The 10,934-nt window shown below is 31.7% G+C and overlaps 2 protein-coding genes across 2 annotated transcripts; both read left to right on the top strand.

Annotated features, from left to right (window-relative positions):
* The first annotated feature begins 2,107 nt into the window (after positions 1–2,107).
* LOC105788588 (transportin-1) lies at positions 2,108–4,210 on the top strand. The gene is made up of 6 exons (XM_052623598.1): positions 2,108–2,231; positions 2,334–2,414; positions 2,879–2,929; positions 3,041–3,126; positions 3,907–4,024; positions 4,130–4,210. Exons 1-6 carry the CDS (start codon positions 2,217–2,219, stop codon positions 4,193–4,195), a joined length of 417 nt encoding a protein of 138 aa, XP_052479558.1. The 5' UTR covers positions 2,108–2,216; the 3' UTR covers positions 4,196–4,210.
* Positions 4,211–7,771: 3,561 nt separating this feature from the next.
* Positions 7,772–9,830, top strand: LOC105789659 (KH domain-containing protein At1g09660/At1g09670). Its single transcript, XM_052622954.1, has 7 exons — positions 7,772–8,244; positions 8,348–8,512; positions 8,648–8,733; positions 8,780–8,799; positions 8,865–8,912; positions 9,284–9,427; positions 9,524–9,830. Exons 2-7 carry the CDS (start codon positions 8,373–8,375, stop codon positions 9,695–9,697), a joined length of 612 nt encoding a protein of 203 aa, XP_052478914.1. The 5' UTR covers positions 7,772–8,244; positions 8,348–8,372; the 3' UTR covers positions 9,698–9,830.
* Positions 9,831–10,934: the final 1,104 nt, after the last annotated feature.

The following is a 10,934-nucleotide window of genomic DNA, read 5'->3' as shown; positions in this document are numbered from 1 at the left end:
GTGTAGTGTATAATTATAACTTGAGGTAAGTTATTTGGTTTTATACCTATGAACTTACTTAGCATTGTATATGCTTATCCCGTTTGTTTTCCCTTTCCCTGTAGATTGTCAACTTACGAAACATGTTAAGTGGATCATACAAGCTCACACTATCTTGGTGTTGATTCTGTAGTCTTTTGACCATATTAAGGCAGTTATATGTGTCATGTACTTAGAAGTTGTTTTGGTTTACTTATATAATGGTAAGGCTTGAAATCCTTGTTGGTGTGAATATGTCAAAGAATAGCTTGTTGAAAATATATACATTAGTAAATGGTTTGAATTGTGTATTTGGTATTTGAGATGACATTTTGAGTATGTAATTATATAGGTAATATGATGTCGTGATATAGATTAGTTGGTTTGAAAGAGAGTCATGTGGTTGTATGTGTTAAGCTTTGAATGAATTTAGCATTTTAAATGTTATGTGAATATGTATATAACTATAAGTTTGGTAATGATCTTGGTATTTGGTAATCTTTGTTGATTGTTTAAGTATGTATGTTATAATGCTTAGGTGGTGATAAGGTAACATGTTGAAATATGCTTAGTAAATGAATGGTATGTATATAATAGGTTGGAATGAATTGGTAAGGTATTGTGCATGCTTGAATGATTGATATTTAAACATTATTATAAGGTGTTATAAATAGTTAAATGACGTATGCTATGTTAATTGTTTTGAAGTTCTTTGGAGGGAATATTGGATTGTTTTGAATATGGTATTATGTTTGAATTTGAATTGTTAGATTGAGGTGTCAATTGTGACATATTGGTTGTATGTTAGTAATGGATTGAATGAGTTATTTGCAGGTTATTTGTGTACCTATATGTATCTATGAGCTAAGATATAAATTTGGGCATGAAATGAACTTCTAAATTTGTGATTTTGACCATCTGGGTAAAAGTATCGATACTAGGGACCAATGTATCAATACTTGACCAAATGAACAGTGTTTTGAAAATAAAAAAAATGCTAAAACTGTATCGATACCGATTATAATATTGATACCTACCATAAAAGTATCGGTATTTGTTACTTTAGTATCGATACCTAGTTCCAAAGTTTTAAAAAATTTTAGATTGGTCCTTAATCATGCTCAAATCTGTTAAGCTATGTTTGTATGCTCGATTTAGTCCCTATTTTACTAATAACACTACACAAAACAGGCTTTTAGCGGCGTTTTTAGTGGCGTTTGGATAAAAAAACGCCGCTAAAAATTAAGCATTAGCGGCGCTTTTAAAAAAACGCAGCAAAAGATTGACTATTAGCGGCGCTTTTTGGAAAATGTCGCTAAAAATGAGCATTAGCGGCGTTTTTCAAAAAGCGCCGCAAAAAACCTAAGCCCTACGACACCTTTTTTTGGTATTCGGGGATTTAGTGGCGTTTTTTAAAAAGCGCCGCTAATGCTCAGGGTTTTAGCGGCGTTTTTTGTAAAGCGCCGCTAATGCTCAGATATTTAGCGGCGTTTTTGAAAATGCGCCGCTAATGCTCAGGGTTTTAGCGGCGCTTTTTAAAAAGCGCCACTAATGATCGGGTCTTTAGTGGCGTTTTTGAAAAAGTGCCGCTAATGCTCAGGGCAATAGTGGCATTTTTGTTTCAAACGCCACAAATTTCTTCTGCAAAAAGGTGCCATTTTTTAATCATATTTTTTTATCCCACAATTTGAAATGAAAATCCCTCTTTTTTTATCCCTCTTCATTTTCCCAAAATCGATCCCCCTCACCCTAGAAATCTTTCTTCTTTTTTTCCCCATTTTATTTTTTACAAACCATTTCTCCCCTCCCCCAATTCCCTTTATTCCCCCCCGATTTCCCCAAATCGGTAGCCCTCACTCTAGAAATCTCTTCTTCTTCTTCCTGATTTTTTATTTCCTCAAGTCACTGTATCAATGAAGTGCCCCAAAGGAAAATTTATTTGGGTTTTTATTTTTCGAGAACTTTCTTTGGTTTCTCCATTAAAAATTGTTCATCTTCTTTTCTTTTTCTTTTACCCATTTCATCTTCTTTTCTTTTTTTTTTACCCATTAAAAATTGTTCATCTTCTTTTCTTTTTTTTTACCCATTTCATTTGCATCGTCTCCGTTTGTCTGTCATCATGCACCTATTTTCCTTCTTAGCTAATACGGTAAGCTTCTCTGAGAAAGCTTTCATTGGGTTCTGTAAACCAATATATTATGTTGATGCCTTCTGTAAGTTATCTTGAAGTTTGAAAGTTTTTATTCTTCATTGTGAATGATGCCATTCTGTTACTTATAGGTTAACACTTGATATTATACATTAATTTCTTTCAGGCTTTATATGCATCTGTGGATAAATACCTTCATGGTTTGTTTGGCCTTGCTAATGACCCTGCAGCAGAAGTGCGGAAATTGGTGAATAGTTTCTCCTTTTCTCTTGTATTCTTATTGTATTTATAATCCAACTTTCGCGTGGAATGATCTACTGTAAATATTTCCTAATTTTCCTGTAATTTACTATTGAAGCCTATAAAAACTTGACATGAATTACTTGTCATTTTTTATTTTCTGATTTCAGTATTTATATTGAATACAACCTTAGAATCAGACATGCTTTGTCATCTAGTCTTTAGTGTTAATGGTTCTTGTCTTTTTCTTCTATAATGAAACTGCTGAAATGTTGGACCGTGCAAATATATATATCATGTAACTGAATACTATGAAAAGGTTATTTTCGACTCTTTTCATGATTTCATCTGTATAACATTTCCAAATTTTTAATAAAGCTAGTGATGAATTGTAGAAAGCTCTCTCATTTCTTCCAAGTTTGTGCATTGTCAGATCAATGTTTCCTTTTCTTTTTCTTGCCACATGATCAGGTTTGTGCAGCATTTGTTCAGCTAATTGAAGTCCGTCCATCTGTTCTGGAGGTAGGTATTGCAGTATATTGTAACATCTTTAGTTCCATGTCATTCTCTTTTTAAGCCTGTTTACAAATCTGCATTTTGTTTTTTCTGATGTCACTTTCCATTATTTAATAGCCACATATGAAGAATGTAATTGAATATATGTTGCAAGTAAATAAGGACACTGATGATGAGGTGGCACTTGAAGCATGTGAATTTTGGTAACTTTCTTTGTTCATGCCATTTTTAGTTTTTTCATGTCTCTGAAATTAGATCCTTCTTTTTCATTTTTATTTTCAGTTTTTTGCCTCTGCTTGTGTCACAATATATAGGTTGTTATCCGTACACCTTAATATGAATTTAAGCCAATATGGATAATAAAAAAAAAAGAAAAAAAAGAAAAAGCAGAATTGAAAAGGACATGGTCGCTTGCTAGTTTGCTTGCTTTTCTAGTTCTTACTATATCTGTAGTGGCAGCTACAATTATGAACTCATCATGTGATACTTGGATAGGATGTGAAAGGTATCTTAATTTTTATGCCTTGGAGAAAACAACAAGGAGATTGATCATCTATTTTAAAATTACTGTTGATAATACAGCTATTTAAAATGCCCCAAGAAGATTTCAACGACTCTTTTGATTTCATACATTATATGATTATTTACACTTATTTGTCAACCAAGATCATAATTATATAGTGTTTTTAGTCATATATAATTATAGAATATGAATTACACCTCCAACCATTTTAATATGAGTAAATTAGTTTTTATACATTAGATTAAAGAGTAAATCGAGTCTTTCTATTAAAAATTTCATCTAATTCTATTGTTAAAAGCGATGTGGATGACAAAATAATCAAATAGTTGCACGTAATGTGTCATATATATCTCATTTTAACATATATAGAATAATTTTTAACAAATAAAATTTTTAATAGAAAAAAGAACTTCTAATGCAGCTCTAATATATTAAGAAATTTGATTTTGGCTGAAAACAGGGATCAGTCATTCATGGAACAATTTGGATGTCGACTAAACAGACTCTCTTTTAAAGTTCCAAAGACAAAATGGCATTTTAGGGTTTCAACCTCTGGCAATTCATATACATATATATATGTATGTGTTATCTTCGAATGACTTGTTCCATCGCCTTATACTAAATGCTTTGATTAGACACATCAGTGCAAATATAAACATTTTCTTTGCTTCTCTTAATTCCAGGGTGCAGGGAATAGTTTTGGAACAAGACAACATAGACCCTATGGTATGTCCAGTAGTAATTTGTAGTTGTCCCCATCCCATTTATTTATTATTTTTCACATGCTTTATGCATTTGAAATTTTTATATTTAAAAAAATGGAATGAGAGAGTGCAAAAGGATAAGAAGCCGATAAATATGAAATGGATATTAATGTGCAATGAAAATCATGTCATTTTCTTTGTCCCCTCCACATGTTTGTTTAGTTTTTACTAAAAATATTAATATCCCGTTGCTTAAATTGTACAAACCAATGCTCTTTTTAGAATGGTCAATACACCTTCAAGTAAAGATAGCTTATTGGAAGAATTTTTCCGGATATATGCCTAGCAATATGGACTACAACTCAGTGGATCGCTCCAACCAATGTTTGGTATGTCTTCTTTGACGTTTCCTGCATTTGCCTATATCACTATCATACTTGTCCTTTTCAGCTTGTTAGACATGCATCTTACAGAAGTGTCGCATCCTTTCTTTAAGTTGGAATGGTGGTCTGTATGAAAATTGGCACTTTTGGCTTCTTTTTAAAACTTGAGTAGGCATCTTATTTTTGGGCCTTTTGGTAGTCTTTTGTCACCATTGAAAAGGTTTAAAGAGAGATTTTGGTACAAATATCCTATTAGGAAAATACGCTTGTAACCTATCTGATGTTTACAATAACTGATGTTTACAATAGTTTGGGACTTTTTTCACTTTTTATGTTGATGTGACTTCCTATCTGCATTTGGTACTAAGTAGAGCATGCTGGCATAATCTGTTCTATATGGATTGCAGCATCTTATGGGAGAAAAGCTATGTTGTTGTTATCGTAATTGTAACACGTGTCATTGCTATTATTTTTTTGTATGGTAGAATTTGATTAGTGAATCTTTACTGCTATTACTCTTATTGATTATGTCCACTCTAAGGAGTATCTAAAAAATTTTATGAAAAATTTGATGCCAATTTTTTATCATTACAACAAGTGTTATGTTGAATTTGTTGTATTCTGAATGTAGTTAACTTTTCCTCTGTTGCATTTATTTTCTAAATATTGATTTCATTTCTTGAAAATACCTGTTTTAAACTTATGACCAGATGGACTTTGTAATGAATGTTATGAAGAGATGAGCAGCCATGTACCTACTAGCCGTTCCTATCTTCTTTTGCCCTTCTAATTGTACCATGAAGCTGTTCTATCATTGAAGCTCAAGTTCATGTCTTTATTCTTGGTAGTGCAGTTCATGAAGGTTTCAGGAGGGCTCGATGGAGGATCGAGATCCACTGCATTCCAAATCTTTGAGAAAGAGAGACTGCAAAATTATCTATTCAGGAAAATGCTAAAGTATGTTCTGTAATCATACTTTCTAAAGGTTTAAGGACAATGAAAGGTTGAAAATCCTAATTGTAATCACTTGATATATTTTACTTTGTGAGAGTCATGTGGGCACTCAAGTTATTCTCTCACAATATACTTCTCTCCCTTCCTAATGTGCTAACCGATCTCTTATTTGTGTTATTAATTTATTATTTTAAATTCTAAAACTAAATTCATTAATTTTTATATTTAGTTTTAAAGTTAAAATTTTCATAGAAAATTTAATTTAAATAATATTTTTATTTATCCTTCAAAGTATATTTAAAGTTCAAATTTAAAAAATAAAACATAATATAATATTTATATAAAAATAAATATTTAAATAAAATTTTTAAATGTTATGTTTTTAGCGGCGTTTTTGCGAGAAGCGACGCTAAAGGCTTGTTTTATAGCGGCGTTTGTGGCAAAAAGCGTCGCTAAAGATCATGACCTTTAGCGGCGTTTGTGATAAAAAGCGCCGCTAAAGGTCGTGATCTTTAGCAGCGTTTTTTCACATAAACGCCGCTAAAGTTAGCGACGCTATCAATAGCGGCGTTTTTTGCGACGCTAATGAAAGCGCCGCAAATACTTTTAGCGGCGCTTTAAAAAACGCCGCTAAAAGCCTGTTTTGGTGTAGTGTAACTTCCATTATGCATGAATATTGGATTAATTTGATCATTTTATCTGAATTCAATGTTATAATTTGTGTGTGAATATTTTTGTGTTTGTTGTAGTATTCCGTAACTCAAGTCCGACAATAGGAAAAACCATCCCAGTGTAGCCTTCTTACTCCTCGACAAAATTTGGCTGCTTTAGCAGTAATTTCTAACCCATTTTGTTGACCAAAATGCCCTTGAACGGGCCTATCTTGATTGGTGCTTCGGTTGGAAAAACATTACATGTGGTGTCATTTTTTGTCCCCTGACGACAGTGATATTGCGATACTCAGGGTTGGATATCGTGATATCATCTTCACTATTGAAATAGAGGTCTTCTTGTCACCTGGATATTGCGATACCCAAGGGAGATATCGTGATACCCCTATAGCTTGCCTTAATCCCGAGATTAATGGGGGTATGGCGATTCCAATGCCTTGATGTTGTGATACCCCTACTTTGGTGATGTTTTTGCATGATTTCAAGCCCCCAACAAGTACCTACAACACTCAATCGAATGTTATGGTCCCCAATGATACCATTGACCAATTTGGGTCTCAAAAACGAGTAAAATGATGCAATTTTCACTTATTCAATTGAAACCTAAAAACTATAGAAAAAACACGAAATTACTCGAAAATAAGCACCTTAAATATAACAGGGAAGTCTAATTTGAAATATCAAATTACGACAAATCAGGCGTTTCCCTATTATGCTTGAAAATTTTGGACATAGATACAAACAAGACATGAAATAAAAATATATAATAATTTGTTGAATTTTCCTGTCAGTTGCAACTAGAGTAATAATTGGAAGATTAAAAATAGATGTGAACACAAAAATTGATTATAGAAGTATTTCTAATTTTCTATCAACTCTAATTATTTCTTTTGCTAACACTTTGAAAATCCTATTTACCCAATTCTAAAATTCTCTAATATTTCTTACTAGCTTTGGTACTGTTCCTAACTCAAGGGTGTACCGAGGGTGTTACATTTGGTGTGTTCTATGTGATTGATCAATGACTGGTCAAAATAAATTTTTTTAATATTTAAAAATTTAATATTAGAATTTTTCTATTTTTTATGTAAGTTTAATTTTTTTATTTTAAATAAACTTAATTGGGACGTGACATTTTTTCATTGGCTAAAACATGTCACGTGGCTCTTTTTCATTGGACAAAATTGCCTAACAATTTTTTTAACGACTGAAAATAATGGAAATTGATACTTTAGGTGCCAAATTGGGACAAAAAAAAGTTTAAGCACCAAAATGAGAATATGGATATACTTCAAGAACCAAATTGTGAATTAAGTGTTTTTTAAAATTACTTTTTTAAATAAAAAAAAAACCAATGAATGTGTAGATATCATTTATATTATATATGTATACACATATCTACATAGGTTGTGATGCAGTTGGTTTTTACCGAAGCTTTTTAAAAAATATTAAAAAAATATCAGAAAGGACCAAAACAAACTTAAACTAGTTGTTATTGGAATGGTAGGAATTATGAAGTCCCCGAGATTTGATCCTAATTCAGTGAAAGTGACCCTTGCTATACGTAGCATATTTGATCACAGTATTGAATACCATTTGATCAGATGGTATCTCTCTCACACTGTTGTAATATATTCTTGTGCATTTTGGACTTCAATGACAGTTCTATAAAGCTCTGAAATTCTTCAATTCTGGTTTTCTATTTCTCATTTTGTTCATAGCTATAGGAAAAGAGATTCCAAACAACATAGGCCCGTTCTTTTCCCCGTTTCAGAATCACTTTTTCACCCAAACGGCCGTTTCTCTTAAAAGGAGCAAAGAACAGCCTCCTTTTCTCTTCAAATTTTTCCATCAGAAAAGTGCTTCTCTTTAGATGGAGAAGCTAAAAAAATCTCCTTTTCCTTCTGCTGAACTGCTTTTTGATGAAAATTGACCAAATTAACCTATATTCTCCCCCAAACGTTTTTCCCCTCTGCTGGTTCTCTTTCCCCTCTGCTGGTGAGCCGGAGCTTTATACCCAATTTCTTTTCCTCATTTTCGGCTTTCAAAGCTCTATTTTCTGTTATTTGTTCCTCTTCCGCAGCAGGTTAGAGTTTCTTTTATACTTCTTCTTCTGTTTAATTAGTTCCTCTTCTGTTTAATATTTTCTTTTTCCTCTGCCGGTTCTTTGTTCCTCTCCTCCACTGAAGAAGTCTCTGGTTCTTTGTTGAATGAATGAAGGTTGAAGAATCAGTGAAGCTGTTGAATATGATGGGAGAAAGAATCTTACCAGGGAGTTATTTTCAATACCCTCCACCTGGTTTTCCTTCTGTTTCTCCTCATAGACCTTCATCTATTCCTACAGATCTTGAAAGGTCAAATTTTTATCACTTTAATCAATCCAATACCATGTTTTTATTGATGGGTTTTTTGTTTTCTTTGTAGGTTTTGCTGGTTTCATATATTATATATGTTTAATGATTGTTTTAAAATCAAGTAAACAATAGCAGATACTTAGCTGAATTATTAACAGAGAAAGAGAAGCTGGGACCTTTCACACAAGTTCTTCCTCAGTGCACCGGGCTTTTTAATCAAGGTTATTGAATCTTCTGTTTTCCTTTTCTTTATCCTGCAATATGAAGATTCAATCACATGTATACAAGTATGAAACACTAATGATTTAAACTAGTAAGGGTTCAATTGATTATCGAGTAATTCTTGACTGAGTGTAGGGTGTACATAAGAGGCAAAGGTTCTGTCAAGGATTCTGTTAAGGTAAAGTCAACTGTAAATTCTTTTATGATATTCATTTTTTCATCTCTCCTCCCAATACAAGGCCATATTGGACTGCAGGTGATGTGAAAATTGCTCGGCTAATCTTATATATACTCTGATCATATGCATCTCCATTTGCATTTCACATGTTTTATGAAGAACTTTCAGTATTATGATCAATGAAATCATCACTTTTACTAAGAAAAGTACCTTGTGAAAAAAACAGTTATGCAAAATCAAGGTCTGACCTAATTAAAGACGAGAGTTGGCTTTTTTTGTGCGTTTTCTTCTTGAATATAAGAAGACTGAGTTCTCCTTTGATGTTGCTTCACTTGTTATTCATTGACTGCTTACCCATTTTTAACATGTAGGAAGAGAAACTAAAAGATAAACCTGGATTCGAACACCTTAATGAGCCATTGCATGTGTTGGTGGAGGCTGAACTTCCCAAAGATGTGATAAATTCTCGTTTGGACTACGTTGTTGCCATACTAGAAAATCTTCTGAAACCTGTGGTATGAACAAAAGCAAAATTTTATTGTTGTTTTTAAAGTTAGTCTTTCCTTTTTTTTTGTATATGTTTCAGCTCCTCGATCTCTACCATTCTTCAGGATGAATCTTTGGATAACTATAAGAAACAACAGCTTAGGGAGTTGGCTTTACTAAATGGTACATTAAGGGAAGAGAGTCCGAGAATGAGCCCGACTATGAGCCCTAGTATGTCGCCCTTTAACGGTACTGGAATGAAACGAGCCAATTATTTTAGCCAAAAACCTCTAATATAGTTGGAAGATTCTTCTTACTTACAAACATACATATGCAGCATTCTCTCTTGGTGATAATTACTATTATTATTTATGATAAGATAAATTCATTGTATTGTATTTTGACTTAATAATAAGTATTTTTTTTTTCGAAGTCTCATCGTGTCGTTGAGATAGTTTAGATGGATGAACTTTTTTATACTTCTATTCATGAAAATGAAATGGCTATGACAGATGCTTGAAAGAATTTGGTTTTGTGGTGTGGGGGTTGAAGGGCTTGAGTAGTAGAAGAGTCAAACCAAAAGTTACTTTCAAGTCGAGATGGTATATCAGCACATTTTTTCTTTCCCGAAAGACATGCTTATGCATACTTTATTTTCTTCCCAAAAGACATGCTTAAGTGATGAAAGTCATACAGTGGAGAAGAAGCTACCTTTTGGTTCAAATAACACTCAATTTCACTTTCTTTTGTTGATATTCCAAGGTTTTAATGAAGAAGAAATTTATTTCAACGTTTAATTACAAATATACAAACCTAAGGTTGAGAAGTTATTGCCATTTTAGCCTTAATCCTTAAATTTGGTAATTTTTTAATTTAGTTTCAAAAAAATTGATCCCTTTTAAAACTTTAATCTAAATATATGTAATATTTTAATTTGTTAGGTTTATATTTTCTATGTTATGTTAATATATAATATGAATTATATATTCAAATACATTTTAAAGTAAAATAATACAAATGTGTTAAAAGCATTAATTAAAAATAAAATAATTTTATAATAATATAATTGTGTCAATATCTAATTACAAATATTTAATTTTTATATTTAAATGTAATTTGTATATTCTAATTAAATTTAATAAATAATTAATATTAATTACTTAGAAATATTTAAAATTAATATTATATATTAAAATGTTAACAATAAGTTATAATAAATTATTTTTTTATATTTTTGTTAAAATATCATAATATTAACTAATTTGAATATTATTTAAATACATATTTGTTACTTTATTATACCATGTCCAAAATGGACATTTTATTTTTCAAAAGCACTTTTTCACAGCAATGCCAAACACTCAAATTTTTCAAAAGCACTTCTCAAAAGTACTTTTCCACAGCACATCTCAAAAGCACTTCTCAAAAGCAATGAATAACTGGCCCTAAATCTTTTCCATTTTTGTTCATAGTTGTAGGAAAAGGAAGTTCTAAATATAGTATGCATCATTTACTACAAAAAACCCGTCTATATTT

This window comes from Gossypium raimondii, chromosome 2 (assembly GCF_025698545.1).
Source record: "Gossypium raimondii isolate GPD5lz chromosome 2, ASM2569854v1, whole genome shotgun sequence".
NCBI classification, from domain to species: Eukaryota; Viridiplantae; Streptophyta; class Magnoliopsida; order Malvales; family Malvaceae; genus Gossypium; species Gossypium raimondii.
This window is presented reverse-complemented; position numbering and strand designations above follow the sequence as displayed.

What these genes read in the sequence shown, in the direction of transcription:
- LOC105788588 (XM_052623598.1), top strand. An exon ending in TCCGTCCATCTGTTCTGGAG is followed by an intron (nt 2,930 to 3,040) that starts GTAGGTATTGCA and finishes ATTATTTAATAG; the next exon opens with CCACATATGAAGAATGTAAT. An exon ending in CTTGAAGCATGTGAATTTTG is followed by an intron (nt 3,127 to 3,906) that starts GTAACTTTCTTT and finishes GGCTGAAAACAG; the next exon opens with GGATCAGTCATTCATGGAAC.
- LOC105789659 (XM_052622954.1), top strand. Translation starts at nt 8,373, where the DNA reads ATGAAGGTTGAAGAATCAGTGAAGCTGTTGAATATGATGGGAGAAAGA. An exon ending in ATTCCTACAGATCTTGAAAG is followed by an intron (nt 8,513 to 8,647) that starts GTCAAATTTTTA and finishes AAACAATAGCAG; the next exon opens with ATACTTAGCTGAATTATTAA. An exon ending in CTGTCAAGGATTCTGTTAAG is followed by an intron (nt 8,913 to 9,283) that starts GTAAAGTCAACT and finishes TTTAACATGTAG; the next exon opens with GAAGAGAAACTAAAAGATAA.